This window comes from Trachemys scripta, chromosome 1 (assembly GCF_013100865.1).
Source record: "Trachemys scripta elegans isolate TJP31775 chromosome 1, CAS_Tse_1.0, whole genome shotgun sequence".
In the NCBI taxonomy this organism is placed as follows: domain Eukaryota; kingdom Metazoa; phylum Chordata; order Testudines; family Emydidae; genus Trachemys; species Trachemys scripta.
Window position 1 is genome coordinate 113632866 of NC_048298.1, and position 16725 is coordinate 113649590.

At 38.1% G+C, this 16725-nt stretch overlaps 1 protein-coding gene across 3 annotated transcripts in view; it reads left to right on the forward strand.

Moving 5' to 3' along the window:
* AEBP2 (AE binding protein 2) overlaps positions 1-16725 on the forward strand; it is an 84244-nt gene that overhangs the window by 29674 nt on the left and 37845 nt on the right. For all 3 annotated transcript variants that reach the window (XM_034782192.1, XM_034782183.1, XM_034782200.1), the window contains exons 3-4: positions 3088-3195; positions 15656-15842. In XM_034782192.1, coding sequence (XP_034638083.1) covers positions 3088-3195; positions 15656-15842 — 295 coding nt within the window. The remainder of the gene's footprint in view (positions 1-3087; positions 3196-15655; positions 15843-16725) is intronic.

The following is a 16725-nucleotide window of genomic DNA, read 5'->3' on the forward strand; positions in this document are numbered from 1 at the left end:
ATTCTTGGAGTTTTTAGTTTACAAAATGTGCTCTGAGATAGACTGTACTTTGTTTTCAGAAAGAGATGTTTGCGTGAAGCTCTGAGCGTCTGAATTGCAATCTGTCTACACTTGTCCATTTGTGTGCCCTGCTGTAGTTTGGAATTTGTTGTTAAAAATTAAATTCTTTGATTTGGCAAGAAAGAGACTGACAGTTACTGTCAGGTTTGTTTTACAAGAGTAGGTGTATGTGCACCACCTGCAGGTGAGGTGGTTGAATAGCTCATGGCTTTACTGTGGAGTTTTCAAGCCTACTTATGCACAATGACTGTAGCTTGTAGAGAACAAGAATTATAGGCAAGGGAACAATGAGAGACATTCAACATAGTATGGATTAAATGTACAGGCTGTGTGTGTGTGTGTGTGTGTGTGTGTGTGTGTGTGTATGTATATATATATATATATATATATATATATATATATATATATATATATATATAAAGAACTAATACTCAAACTACCTGTAGGACTTTTCCAATGTGGGCACCAAATGGCACATGTGGCTGGGGGTAATATAAACCTGAGGGTGAGTGTGAAGGCCATCCTACGTCTATACCTCAGGCCTGTTAAAGGACCCTGATGGAAGCCAGAATCCCATCCCACTCCCTTTCCTGAGGTAGGAGAGAGTAATGGTCTCAAGTTGCAGTGGGGAGGTTTAGGTTGGATTTTGGGAAAAACTTTTTCACTTGGAAGGTGGTGAAGCACTGGAATGGGTTACCTAGGGAGGTGGTGGAATCCCCTTCCTTAGAGGTTTTTAAGGTCAGGCTTGACAAAGCCCTGGCTGGGATGATTTAGTGAGGGAGTGGTCCTTCCTTGAGCAGGGGGTTGGACTAGATGATCTCCTGAGTTCCCTTCCAACCCTGATATTCGATGATTCTATGAGGGAAGCCACAAGGTACATGGAACAGAGGCATACCCCCCCATCATGAGCTGCTGTGTCCAGGACCAGTCCCTGGGCAGCCCATTGAGTTATATGGACCTCAGTCAAACACTTCTAACTCACCAGCCACACTGGAACCTTCCAAAGTTGGAACAATTATAATTGAAACACCGAAAACCAGATGTCCAGCATGCCAGATGAAAAGTGGCAGTTTGACAGTTTTGCCATTGTGTAAAAATCCCTTCCAGATTCCCAAATGATGATCAGTCTAGCCCCTGCCATCAAAGGAGATCCAACATACTAGTTTAAGGGTAGGTCTGAAACAGGGAGCCTAAAATGGCTGTTTGCCTATGCAGCAAACCATTGCAGCCTTCTTCCTCCTCCAGGCAGGAGCCAATCACCCTGTCCCATTGCCACCCTCACCATCCAATGGTAGCAGTGGTGAGTGGGACAGGCTCTGGAGCTAGTATGCAGCATGCAATACCCCCACCCCCTGTAGCACAAGGGGAGGGTGAAGGGGAAAAGGAAGCAGCCCACCCTTTCCTCCAGTTATAAAGGAAAAGGAGAGAGGGAAGCAGCAGCACATGGAATACAGCCCTAGTTGCTCCTGGTTGAGATCTCTCTCTCCTCCTCCTTCCCCCACCCCCCATGTCAGTGCTTCCTGCCCCATCAAAGCTGCCAACAAAGTGATCATTTTCTTTTTACTCACAGACATGAAATTAGCAAATACCTTGGAAAATTAATTAAAAGAGATGCTATCAATTTAAAGACTCTTCTGTATGATAATTTTTTACTTCATTGTTTTGCAATTAATATGTTTGGATAGAATAGGATAGCACAAAACATGTAAAATCACAAAAATTGGCCTGGGAGATTGGGGGTGGATGTATATATAAAATGACTTTTAAATCTTTTTAAATTGCCAAAATATGAAGGTGTCCCTTTAATGCACTGCTTTTACTTTTTTATCTGCTTGGGTTTTTTGCTCCAAAGTCCAGAGAACTCAGATCCTCTTCTTTTTTTTTAAAGCAAAATAGAACTGTGTGCGCAGGGGCAAGTGATAAAAAAAAATTACAGAAAGAATTATTTCAGGTTGATGGTATATACATGATGTTTGTTGAAAGCCATACTTAGGGTGATTAAAGACAATAACCTCAAATTCAGCAGCTCTGTCTTTTGAAAGTGTATTTAAAAAACATGCTTTTTAAAATTACTTGAATGTAGCTGCTTATGGCATCAGTTAATCTTTGGAATATGATGAATAACAAAAGCCTCGTTAAAGTTTATGTTGGAGGATATTTTTTTGCTGCTGTTGTTTTTTGTCATCAGCATTTTGAACCCATGGGAGAATGTGGAGAGAGAACTCAGGAAGTAGAAGTTTGAGTTTTATGGGAGGAAAGAAATGGACATAGAAATAATTGGCACCTTAAAAGGAGTGTTAATCCATATGTGTATCTAGAAATAAATTCCTTTTCCTCCATCATCCAGAAGCAGTTAGATTCCATGGTGATAAATGCCCTAGAAAAACCCAGTTTCCTAAGATAGGAGTTAAAAATCATACTAGGCAAGGATATCTTTTCATCCCACAATAAATGTCTGGATGTATGCTGTGATGGGAATAATGTGAATATGTGGTTTAGTTTAGAGTGTCCAAAAATTCACTGTTGTTGAACAGTTATTTAAATACTTTTTAGTACCTTGAAACAAAGTTTTAACTTGATTCCCTCATATAGAGGAAATGGACTGTTGCTTTTATATGAGAGTAAACCATTTTGTCCTTTTCTCTTATGAGAAGAATGTAAAGGTGATTAGTCAGTTTGGATCTTTCTTTTCCTTTCTTAGTACATATTAATCATTAGAGGATTTCAAGATTTGGAAGATATTTCTAGGGTTTATGGTGTAGCTCCTGAACTTATTTATAGGGGGCAAGCACTTGGGCACCAAAATTTTGTTCCTGAGAACTGCTGTTATGAATGCCTGTGGGCCCTTATTTCTTTCCCAAAATTCTGGGCAAGTTGGTATGAGAAAGCAAATAATTTTTATTTATTTATTCAGGGTCTAAACACTTTTTGTGTATCCTTTGAACCAACGTGTTTTGTATTCATAACATAATCAAATAATGTTTTTAGACTTCTATAAGAATTAATTACATATTTTTCCTTTATTAGGTATTTGTTTGCTTGTGGAAAGGTTGCAAAGTATATAATACACCTTCAACAAGTCAAAGTTGGTTACAGAGGCATATGCTGACACACAGTGGGGACAAACCTTTCAAGGTAAGCTGTTTTTATAAGAAATCATGTTTTGTATGTTGAAAATGATAAACAATTCTACTTTTTATGTTTGGGCTACATTTTTAACACAGGAGGATTTTCTAAAAGTATCGAGAGAGACAAACTTGGCCAATTGCACTTCATTAATCATTTATATTATTATAGCACGTGAAGGCTCCATCATGGTACGAACACAGATGAAGACACAGTCTCTGCCCCACAGAGATTGTACATTTATTCCCAATGCCTTTATCCAAAGTGGTATGGGAGTCTTAAATTTAACTGTCTTTCCTGAAGCTCAGCTTCCAGTTTAACCTATCTGTTTATGTTGAAAACAGGTGGAAGCATGACTCTTATGTTTTAAACGTCCACTCTTGGTGAATAAAAACGCATGTGAATCCTGCATCTAGATTACAGCCATTTTTGCAAACAAAATTTAATTAGTGAGCGATATTTATGATCAACATATTTCTTCTTAATGTAGTAAGGAAATGTGAGTCAGGAATAGAGGTCCATATAGCTGACTATATTTCTTGCATAGCATTTTCTAACTTTCTCTCTCTCTTTCTCCCCCCCTAATCTGTACCTGTGATTCTAGGTATAGTAGTGTTTATCATTCCCATATCCACCTATCCGTTATTAATGGGTTGCTTCATCCTCTTATGGATACAGTGGGGCAGTTCATAGCTGTCAATCCTGGATCACTTGATGGTAAGTCCCACCCACACTATTTCCAGTCTGAAGTTCTCCCTCCATGCAGGGTTCATCATTTTGATGAAACATCAATTTGGGCTTTTCTTCCTCTTTGATAACTTACCTAGGTAGTACTTTTTCTCTCTAAAAAGTAGTACTATTTTTTTTCCTGGCTACTCTATTGCGTTTTCTTTTTTTAAGACATTTATATTTCTCAAATAGAATTTTTTGTTATAATGACCTCTGCCAGATGTTATTTCTCTGCAGAGCTCATATTTGCATCATGGCAGAAAAAGAGAAGCTACGGTCAAAGTCTGAGATGAAAAAATGCAATCCATCTCTCCAACCTTGTATGAAAACTAAAGTATCGTTTTTCATTGCAAACTACGTAACATAATATGAGGATTTCTGACTGAGAGGATGAATGACAAAAGGGCAATTCAGTACCAGCCCTCAAGCTTGTTCAGGGGAATTAAATTGGCATGGAGGTGATGGCTCTTATTTTTTAGAAGCTCAACGGATGGGTCAGAGATCCTTAACACCTCCAGATATGATTATTCCAGTAACTAATCCAGTGCTTACTGCTAGTCCTGGAAACAATTTTGAAAGTTATTGATCAGATGAAACTTCTCCTTTAATTCCCCCGCACTTTGAGATTTAAAATGGGTATTTTCTGCTTTATAAATAGAGACAAGTGGTGGTGATTGTTCTGAAAGATCATCTCTTCCTGTAGCTTTCTGGTAGCATGCAAACTTGTATTGGGCCTAATCCTGATTAGATAGGCCTGTCCTAATTGTCCTTATGCAGCAGTTAGAGATGTGAGATATATTTTTTTATCATCAATCTGCCTAGACCAGCAAGATTATTCCTGTCAAAGTTTTAAGTTTTAGTATGGTATAAACAAGCAGTCGAAAGTCATAGGCATTCAACCAAGGCATTACTATAAATCAGGGAAGCTTAGCCCATGAAAGATTAGATAAAGAATCCAATTTTAGAGACATTTGCCTTTGAAAATGTAGGCTTTTTAGGGGATACACCCAACAATGGATGATGAATTATTTCATCTTCAGTTACAGTTGCCATAGTTAGTTACCTAGCAAAAGACAGAAGCTTCTGAAAAGATCCCAGACCCAGTAGACGCCAGCTTTTAGGTTAATGCATTTGCATTGGTGAGAACTCGTACATCTAAACTTCCAAGCAGTTTGTCCTAGATGAAGGCATCTTATGTTACATGTGCTGATATTGCTAATCTGTTCCCAGTACTTTCTGGCTAAGGTTGATGAAAGAACTCTCTAAAGACTACAGCTATTGGTCAATAGTGCTCATCATGGCTCTGTCCGAGTAATTTCAGCATTTCATCCTATTATCCTCTAATTCTTTGTGTATCTGGTGTATTTTCCTTAAACTCTACTGATTTTTTTTTTTAAACACCACCTGTGGTAGCTGTGACTCTGGGGGAAGTTTGCATCTTCAGTGGAGCTTACTGTCATCTTTTTTTTTTTTTTTGGTTCCTTTCAGAGAATCTAGCACCAGAAATCAGACTGAAGTAATCAAAGCACCCATGTGCCATGATTTCCAGGTATTGGGGAGTAGACTGTTCCCACATATATATGGGGGCAGAGTCTTTAATGTCTGTACTTGAATGGATGGAGAATATGGTATGGCCAGTGCCAAGACTGGTTGAACTAACATTATGGGTGCCTGTCTCTGATCTAATGCACTGGATGCTCTTTATTAAGGTTTTCTGGACCACAATGCTAATGGCTTACATTGGTAACCACTTGTCTTTCATTTGGAAAATGCCATTTTGAGCAATGGAAGAGAGTTTTCACCTTCTGTTCTTCAAGAACATGATTAGTGAGGGAGTGCATTCAGATATCAGGTGCAGTCATCCTTTGCCTGTTGTATGGCAGAAAGGGTAGATAGCATTGATGGATACAGACACACATGGCTGTAATTATCTGGCCTTCATATAGTATTCATTAAAGGCTCAAAGATCTACCATATCACAAGAAAATCTCTTTGATGAAAGGTAGTGTCTAGTCTCACTAAGGCCAAAGAGAATGTGCTGCCCCCCTCTCATCATCCTTCATCTACAGCAGGAAAAAGTTTTTTCAAGAGGCCGACTTCTGGGTCTGAATTCAGGAGTTCCCAAAGTCAAATTGCTCAGCGACATAGCAGAAGCCAAAGTATTCTGAGTCCTATTTACACACTCAGCAACTCCTACTTTCAGCAAAGTGCTGTGTTTGCTACAAGTTAGCACATAGCTAATCCTGGTCAGTATCTGCTTCTCAGAAACGTCTTGTCATGTTGACTAGGACTTTTTGTTCCTGATGACCCCAGTCAGCTCAAACACAGGATCCTCAGCAATACCCAGCTACAAAATCTACTTCAGAGAAATCCCTCCAAATGATCCCCTTTGAGAATGCATTTGAGTTCAGTCATACCAGCAAGAGACATTGCAGGAAATCTGATCCCATCAAACCTGAGATATCTGGCAAAAGTTGGGAAGGGTTGTAATTTCAAGGAGGGCTTCCTGATACCCAGAAAGCCAGAAGAATTCAATCCTAACATGAATTCCTGAGAAGCCAAACTTCACCCGGTTAAGAAAAATTTCATAATATCTCTGGGTGCTAGTCATTAGTTTTCATGATTGATTACCCAACATTCTGTCTTGTCCTCACAAAGATCACTGAAATACATAGAAGTCCTACATGATTCACCTCAAAGCCTTCCTTCCCCCATGATGGGATCCAGAACATTGTGGATTTGGTAGGATTTGCCAGAGTAGGCATCAACGAGAGCTGTGCTACTAATGTCACTGCTGAAGGCCAAAACAATGTATGGATTAGTCACGACACAAATGTGTATACTGGAGGACTATTCATGTGGCCACAGAACCTTGTAGGGCATTGAAGAAATGGACAACTTCCTAGCCTCGCTGGCTTGGTGGCAGATCAAGGGTCAGACTGAAATTAGGCATGGATTTCCCCTAATCTCTAGTTACTTTGGTGGGATTGTGAACCCATGCAGAGACTGCACAATTCAAGTACTTGGTCTCTTCAGGTATTGCAGCAGCTTCATATTAATGTTATGGAGATGAGAGCTGCTTGAAAGCACAGTGGACTTTCAGAGAACTGACATTTGAGCCACTTTGTCTTGTATAAGTGCTAAAACAGAAAAAAAGAATTTCACTTCCTTTATTAGGAAGCCTTTCACATGTGAGATTGAGCTGTCCCCCACAGGACATTGCTAGTTGCCATTTACCTAGCACAAAAGGAAAATAAGATTGCAGACATGCTTAGTAAATGGGTAATGGACCTGCCAAAATTAAGGAATGAGGATAGTTAGTGGATGAGAGCTTTTTTGGGTGGGGAACACCAGAGAGATCTATTAGGAACCCTCCAGAAGAATGAGCTACCAATATTCTGTAGACGGCACTGGGAAGAAATGCATTTCCACAGATTTTTGTCATAGCAAAGGTTCTGATCAAACTCAAGAGATTGAGGAATTCCACAACCCTCCCAATGCTTTGGTTTCACGTGGGTCTCAATCCCGTTAATGATAGTAGTGGCTAATCCCATCAGCATGAGAATTTGGCCATATTTTATCACATAGAACTTGGGCACCTCTGTACATCCCAGTTTAAAGTTTCTTTACTTGTTGGCATGGGTCTTACAGTTCAAGAGCTAAGTACTATTATGGTGGAAAGTAAGATGATGTTTCTCTGAGTCCAGATTCAAATTCTTTTAGCTTTCTGAAGGCATCTCTCATAAGGATGAAGAATAAGGGCATTGTGGAGATAACTGATTTTTGTATCAGTCTTCACTACAGAAGATACTGTATGGGATGGAATGTGTCTAACTCTGGACCTTCACATTTTTAGCTAATAAAGATGAGGCACTGTCAGACTGAGATGGCAAGAAGACTTGCTGGAACAAAAAAAATACTGCAGTTTAAAAAGACCTAATGGTACACATCCAAGAATGTAATGGCTGAGTTGCAAACAAAAATTTAGTCTAATTAAAATCGCCTGGGCTCCTATAGCAGGACTGGAAGGGTAGTCAGAGTTGTGCCTATCTTTATAAAAGGCAATAGGATTGATCCTAGGAGTTAGACCTTGGAGGTTTTTTTTTTCAAGTCCAGGAAAACTGGTTGAAAAGAGTCAGAGAATTATAAAACATATAGCAGAATGTGTGATAGGAACCAACTACCAGGGCTTTTATAACAGAAAATTGTGCCTGTAGTCTACTAAAAGTAATTGAATGTGTCTGTAAAACAGCGCTTAAAAAAGAACTGGTAGATATAAATTGTTTGGATTTTCGAAAATCCTTAAACTTAGTTGCTTTGTAAACTAATATGGAGTAAGAGGCAAAGTTTTATCTTGGATTAGAAACTGTCTAGGAGAAAACAAGGAACTGAAAAAATGGTCAGTTCTAACTTGGCAAAAGATTAAATGGAAGATTGAGGAACTTCAGAGGAGCAGATCAGAGTTAAGCCATATGTCTTGTTGACAAATGTAAGATAATGCATACTGGAAGGAATAGTTTGAACTGATCATACATATTATTGGGTTCTAAATTAGCTACAGACTTGTCAGGAAAAAGAAATGGATGTATTGGGTATGTGTACACTGCATGCTAAGCTTGGGCTCTGAGTCAGGTTTGAGCCCACCCCCACCCTCCTCTGTCCACACACGTGGGTATGACTCAGGGTAAGCAAGCACTCAGAAGCCTCCTAGTGCTTCTGGTAGGTCAGAGCCAAGTCCCGGTGTGTCTTGTGTTCATGTCCCATGTCATTTTGCAGTGTGGACTCAGTTCCAGCTGCAGATTCAAGTCAGAAGGTCTGTGTAGTGCAGTATGGATGCATCTGAGACTTGGGTCCAGCAATTGTAAACCCAGCTTTACAATGCAGTGACACACTAAAGCGCGCAGGCTTGGAAACAGAGTCCATAATTCTAGGTCCCACAGGCCTGTGTTTACAATGTAGTGTAGACATCCATTGTGGACAGCTCAATGAAAATCTCTACTTGTGAAGCAGTGCTCAAAAAAAAAGGGTGGGGTGAGGGGGGATACACATGGTGTTAGGATTTTAAAGCATGGGAAAGAAAATAATGAAACTATAACAGTATATAGATCAATGGTACAGATTTAACTGGAAAACTTCAATTCTGGTTGGTCAGTTTCAAAAAGGGTAGAGTAAAAAAGAGGGAAGAAGAGCTATGTTGATTAGAAAGATTTCTTATGTGGAGGATGAAATGACTGACTGTTTAGAGAGGAGACTGATCAAGTGTAAAGAAGGTAAAGTGGGTACTCCTCTGCACCTTTTCTTCTAGTACAAGAGAAAGATGCGTTCATTAAATTGAAAGATAAGCTTAAAAGTGTGTGTGTGTGTGTGTGTGTGTGTGAATGAATCAAACTCTTAAAAAACTAGTCTGGAATGTATTGCAATAGATATCACTGAGTCATTCAGATGTGTTGGATTAGAAAAGGCGTCAGCATTTACGTGGTGAATGAGAACATGCACCATTACATTAAATAGGATTAAAATATATATTTTTAAGAAATATGTAAACCTTCATGCCAACCACTGAAGGTTTATCTGCACTGCGATAGGGTAGCATGACTGCAGCGCCAATAGGCATACTCAAGCCAGCTTTGATGGAGCTAGTTATTAACAATAGCAATGTAGCCACGATGGCATGGGCTAGTCACCTGAATACAGTCCTGCTCAGGACTGTGGATCTGTCATTGGGTGTCTAGCTTACATGTTGTTGTTCCCCAAAGATACACTGTATGTTTGAATGAATTCTTATTAGTACACCACTTTCCCCACAGAGTTGAGGATTATGTAAATTATGGGTATTTCGGTTATGAAAGTGTTTTTGCCCCTCTTACGAAGGAACTGATGGAAGACTATGGCCAGCCTAGCTACATTATGAGTAGCATGAGATGCTTCCTTGAGTCAAATGACTTAGATCTTTTGGGCTGTGGTAGTCCACTCACACACGGAACCAAGGGTGGTAATTTGTTGCAGTCTTCTCTTCAGAGAACTATAATTACATATAACTGATTACCTCTTCCAGAAGAGAGAATGTCTCCCTTATACTTCCTTGGACTGTCCTGTTACTTGTTTATCACAGACACGATTAATATTGAACTTTTAATGATCTCAGCCAGCCTGATTGTTCCCCAAAGTGGATTGTAGTGCTTATGAGACTGACTTGCAGTATCCCTTATTATGCCATATCCTGATAAAGCAAACAGAGAAAGGAAGTTGACCTGATTAAGCTGTTAGATGTACTAAACACACTCTTCAAAAACAGTTTCCTCAACAAAGTCAACAGGAATTTGACACTTGCTGAAAGGATTCATATGTTGGGAGAAATGATAGGTTCAAGGCAAGGTGCAACAATTAATTATTGACCTAGAAAGAATTCAGTGAGATTTAATCTGGGGAAATTATAACCCTGAATAGAAATATCCCTGCATGCAAGACTCCATATTGAGGACATTGTAGCTGTTTCTTCCCAGCTAAAATTATTCCAGTGGGTGTATTCTGAGTTTCTTACATCTCTCTTGCAGGGTTTGCTTCTACAGTGGTTAGTATTTAAAGTAATAACTTATGTCAACATGGACACTTGTCAGAGGCTCTGGTATGGGAACTCTGGTCAGCAGTAAAAGAGAGAGCATTAAATAACTGAGTGGTCCTGCCAGCACCGGTCACTTCCAGAACTTATTAAAGGATGAGCACAGTTGATATGCTTGATAATGGAATGACAGTTGCATAGCCCAGCAAACAGGATCAAGACGCTCCAGTCTTTATTTTGAATTCTGTCAGTCATTCTTCTGGCAAAGTACCCTCTTCATCAGAGCACTGCACACGAAGGATGTATAAAATATTAAGGCAGATTGTCTAAGCAGACTGATAATTGAGCAATAACAATGTTCAAATCTGTAGGACTTATGCAGATGACAGATGTTTGAAACATCAAGATTGGATTTATTTGCAAAATTTCACATTTGTTACTGTCAAAAAGAGACATAATTTCTTTGAATCCAGTAGAAATACAAAGGCAACATAACTTCTTTTCAGACCATGATTAGGAGTCTCTTCTTTATTTCTTAGAGTCCCATCAAATTTAAATGTTGAACCAACATGTCAGCTTTTTACTTGCTAAAGCCTATAGGTGTAATGTTCCATGATTTCATCTTCCAGAATTGAATATGTCAATACCCAAGGGTTGGATTTTCAGAAGTGCTTAGCTTTAGACTAACTCTGTACCCTTGGAGTCAGAATTTAGGCCAGTGCTGAATGCTTCTTAAAATCCCACCCTAAGCAGCATAGGCATTGTGGCACTTAGAATTATTTTAGGATTTAATAATGTCCCCTCAAAATAAATACCATGACTGAATTAAGTTTGGATTTTTAAATTTGGAGAAAAAAAAGTTTTGTCTTTAAAACCTGACCATAGAAAGTAAGGTCTGGCTAAAATAAAAGCTCTGGTGTGCAAAGAGAGAACTTTTTATTCTTGACATAGTGTATTCTGTGAATCTGTAGGGGAATATTAAAAAGTATATTTTACAGATTTCAGTATAATTAGAATGGTTAACAGCTAAATGTTATACTCCCATCCACATGCTGCTAGATATTAGAGGGGATCACATCTTGTTAGTCCACAGTAAATTGAGAAGTTCTGAAAGAAGGAACCGGAACTGAATGTTTGAGATAAGATCGAACTTGTGAAGTTATTTTATCTGTTAAGTTGGCATTATTATAAAGGATAAAAAGTGCACATTTTAACCAAAAACAAATAGCGTAATGAAAGCTTTTAAAGCTGCTATTTTAGTGGATCAGGTGCTGGAATATTTACAAGTGTCACCTATGGTTAAAACCTTTGTTTAACACATCAGTGAGAACAACTGTATGGTCAGAAAGAGTGCAGATTTCTTAAGAGGAATCTATGGTAGAGTGTCTAGATAAAGCTTTTCAAAATGTAAGTTGGCACTGAGAGTTTGTATAGATACATCCTTTCTTATATAGCACAAGCTATAATTCCAAAATAGCATTTATATTTAAAAGGGGATTATAGCAGATCTTTTGTTTTACTTCTTTACTACCTATTTCTTGCTTTTCCCTACCTATTCTGTAAATTAAATTCAATGTTGATTACTGTCCATTAGTAATGGTGGGTATGGGTACACTAGAGAAATTAAACTTCTTACATGTTAACTTATTTTCTCTTGAAGTAACATATCCACCAATCCGGACCCACCCTATGGTATTAACAAACCAAACCAAAAACACCTTAGATCTGAGTTTCTGAAAGAGAGAGGTTTAAAGTTATGCATAATAGTTGAGTTTGATTTATCAGAGGTCTTCTAAAGCTGTATAAATATTTGGTGGGAAGCTGATTGGATGGGATTTAAAGTCCAGAGATCCTGAAATGACAGCCCGAACTGCTCCTATATCTTTGGAGAGGAAGAGACATAACCCATTAGTAACGGATTGCTGGATATATTATTTTAGAGAAAAAAAGAAAAGAACAGGTAAGACATTTTTCTCTTCTATTTCCTCTTGACTACAAAGTATTCTGTAGCATCTGTGGTATACTACACTTCTTTTAATTAGCTGTAATAATATAACCAACTATTGTCAAACTATGTTGCACATGAAGACACAGTAAAATAAATGGTCCTTATAAATAAATACTTTTGTATCTTGGTTGCAGGCTCAGTTGCTTAACTTTATAACTAATAATTTTTTTGGGTGCTTTTTAGATGTAAACTGCACCTACTTGAGTATGTAAGTATGCTGTGTCAGTAATGACCTGGAAAAGAGCTCAGTTTTGGATAGAGCAAGTGCTGATTTTTGTGGTGAATCTCTTGAATATCTTGTGTATGGTTGGAGAACAATGAAGTTTTGACCAGCTGTGTAATCCACCCAGACAGACTAGAAACACCACTGTGTCTTATGAACCTGCCTTCCAGAAACATGTCTGGTATACATTTACCTGGCTATATTTGTAGAATGTATTACTGTTTCACTTTCATTTAATAAGTCTGTAATGTTGTCACACTTATGATATTCCATTTTTTTTCTGGGACTATTTTCTGAGCTCTAGCACACATTGCTAAGAGTTTAAATTTTGCAAGGAGTGTGGTTCTACTTAGGGTCAGGTTTTTTGCTTTGTTCAAATCTTGTCAGAGCTAATGGAGCTAGGAAGATTTTGAAGTGAAAGTTAAGAAGGCTGGGTAACAACTTAAGTAGAGAACCCTATTTTTTTTATAAAGGCTAAATAGTAGAGAACCTCAAGTTTTATTTTAGTGACTTTCAATTTCATTTCATGAAACCATCTTGTGTTCATGTAGAAGTCACCAGCTTCTAATGATTTCAGAACTACAGAAGAAACAATTTTTGCTAGAAATTATGCTTTCAGATAGTAGTTTTCATCCTTACTTCTGCTGGCACAAGTTTGATATTTTTTTTTTTTACATGATTAAGCTCAGATTCTTATTTCACATCACTATGAATTCAGAGTAATTGAAGTCACATTGGTGTCACTCCAGCTTTACAGTTGTGTAAATGATACTAGAATCCTGGACCACTGTATTTAATTTGTCCACAGATGCACTTTTAGGTGCTTATATGTGAGTCACAGGTTCCAAAGCACAAAGGGAGGATTGTGCTCATCTAGTCTGACCTCCTGTATATAACAAGTGTCTATAGAACTTTCACTAAATAATTCCTGAAGCATATTTTATAGAAAAATATCCAATCTTGATTTAAAAATTGTTAGTGATGGATAATCCACCATGACCCTTAGTAAATTGTTCCAGTGGCTGGTTACTCACCGTTAAAAATGTATGCCTGATTTCCAGTCTGAATTTGTCTACCTTCAACTTCTAGCCATTGGGTCATGTTATACCTTTCTCTGCTAGCTTGAAGAGCCCAGTATTAGGTATTTGTTCCTGATGTAGATACTTACAGATTGTAATCAAGTCACCCCTCAACCTTCTCTTTGTTAAAATAAATAGATTGAGCTCCTTGAATCTGTCACTGGGAGGCATGTTTTTTAATCCTCTGATCATTCTTGTGGCTCTTCTGAGAGCCCTCTCCAAATTATCAACATCCTTCTTGAATTGTGAGCACCAGAAGTGGACACAGTATTCTAATAGCAGTCATAGCAGTACCAAATAGAGAAATAAAATGTCCTTTCCTATTCAAAATTCCCTTGTCTATCCATCCCAGGATCATGTTAGCTGATTACCCAAATCTTTTTCAGAGTCACTGCTTCCCAGGATAGAGTTGCCCATTGTGTAATCATGGCCTACATTCTCTATTCCGCAGCTCAGAATGGCTCAGTTGGGAATGAGGGAGCAGAATATGCTAAGTGACAGCCCCATTTCCTCCCTTCATTCAGCCCAATTTGCAAGGTCAGGATATGTGAGGAAGAGGTTTGTGGTTTTATTTCTTGGTCTGCACATGGATGTCATTACCTGCAGAGTTACAGCCTCCCACACTCCTCCAGCCGCTGCAGTGCCTGACTATCAAGTGAGTTTTCATAAGTGAGATGGGAAATAAGAGGATGCTGGCCAAACTCAAACAACAAAGTGATAATAGGGAGGGAGAGAGAAATAAGAGCACATTGTTTCATTTTTGGGCAGTGATATTTTAGTTCCTTTCGGCTACTAGTCCAGTTAACTATTACTGTTACTTGGAAAGGGAGCTGAAAAAATTAATATTACATTCACACACACATCCATTCTTATCCCAGAATGATCGTCATAATCCATTTTCCCTGTCTTCCATTTTCAAGTGTCTGGCCCTGGAGGGAAGATTTCCCTCCCCAGCTCCTAATCAAAGTGAAATTAAAATATTTTGTTTATGAACTAAAACTAAGTAAAACCAAGACACACATTGAATTTTGTGCATTGTTGAAACATTGTTTTATGATTTACCATTTGTCTAATAACCAGATATGAGAACACTGACTATATCTGTAATTCTTTTGTTTATGACCAGGAGATTTCTTGGTCTCGTCTTGTTTTTCTGTTTTGTTTTCTGTCATTATCTTTTGATTACGCATTTTCTCAAAAAAATTTCTAAGGTAACCTTACCAGGCCAAAATAACTGAGGTACTTCAAATTTGTAAAATATGTATTACAATATCTTTTAAAAATAAGCATCCTTTATTAATAGTATAGTACTTCACAGTAAGTGTTAAGCTCAAAAAGTACTTTTTAAAAGCAATCTCAAACAATGAATTGTCACAAGGAAGGGCAGAAGAGGTAGATGTAAGAACATTATATTTGATAGGTAAATAAGGTTGTAAAGTAACTGCAGAGTAGAGCTAGTTCATGAATGGAGGGTTTTGAAAATGGGTAAGTTTGAATTGACGGGAAATGTCATTGAGGATGAGAGTGAATGGATCTGCTTCTTGCAGCAAGAGCTGTAGGTACAGTGTCTAAGGTTTTTCTCTGAGCTTTGAGAACTTTTTTTTGTGCTGTACAGTAATCTGTTTCACTGGAAAAATATGTGACACAAGTTAGGATGGGAATTTGTATCACAGTTTTTCTGTTCTTGCATAGAATTTCATGCACTTTGAGAACTTGAATTGATTGCTTCTAATTTGCTGGAATTCAAGTAAGAAAAGGTAATCTGAAAAAACCTAAAATATAACAAATCAATTCTCTGCAGACTATCTGCCACTTGAATGAATGCCACAGATCATCCCCAATATTCTCTTGTCATTTTGTTTCCCCTTTAGTGTGTGGTTGGTGGGTGCAATGCCAGTTTTGCATCTCAGGGAGGGCTGGCTCGTCATGTGCCCACGCACTTCAGCCAGCAGAACTCTTCAAAAGTTGCCAGCCAGCCAAAGGCCAAAGAGGAATCTCCTTCTAAAGCTGGAATGAACAAAAGAAGGAAGTTAAAGAACAAAAGACGACGCTCATTACGTAAGTGTATGAGTTGTACTGATTTTTTTTTTCCTCCATTGACAGTATTCTCTTATTTTTCCCCTTTTCCTTCCACCGTGTCATCTCCATGCTCCCAACTGCATATTTGAGATCCCTTTCCAGTGAAACTCAGAGACGGCTAGGATATATTTGCCAGGCAGCAATAAGCATCATTGTGCAGAGGGGCTGTTGGGAAAGGTTTTTCTGATACAAATATTAACGTGTTATATGTAGACATTGGGGGGGGAGAAAAAAACAGTTTTATGAAGTGATCTATAAAACCTTACTAAGTTTAAATTCACTTGTTGAAATGACAACTGATCACTTTTACCACATAAAAATAAAGGCTGAAAATCAAAGGAAATCACTTTGAATAACAGAATCTCCATTATTTCTGGTTTGAAGAACGAGTTCAGCACAAAACTAAAAAGAATAATAATGTTTTCAGCATTTGGTCTGAAAATACTGATGGCTCCAAGGTCCAGTATGAAAATGTGGTGTAAAGGACTTGATCAGCTGCAAATCAAAACAGATGTTTTCTTTCTGCTATGTAGTGTGTCTAATTTGCATTTGAAACACTTCCATCCAATGAAGACTTAACAGGAGCTTCTGGAGCTTGCCAAAACTTGCATGACTAAAGCTAGGCATCTCAAAATAAATGACTGCACTTTCAGAGATGCTGAGATTTGAAGTCAAAATATGATTTAGATGGCTGATTTTAAGTATCCAAATTGGAAAATATTGACTCTTGTGTCCAAAAAAACTATTCCAAATTGGCGGTATGCAGTTCTTATTTATATTTAATTGAACGTGATTGAGTCATAAGAGTCAAGTCAGAGCTTCCTCAATTAAAGCTATGACACAGCTCTTTGCCAGCATCAAG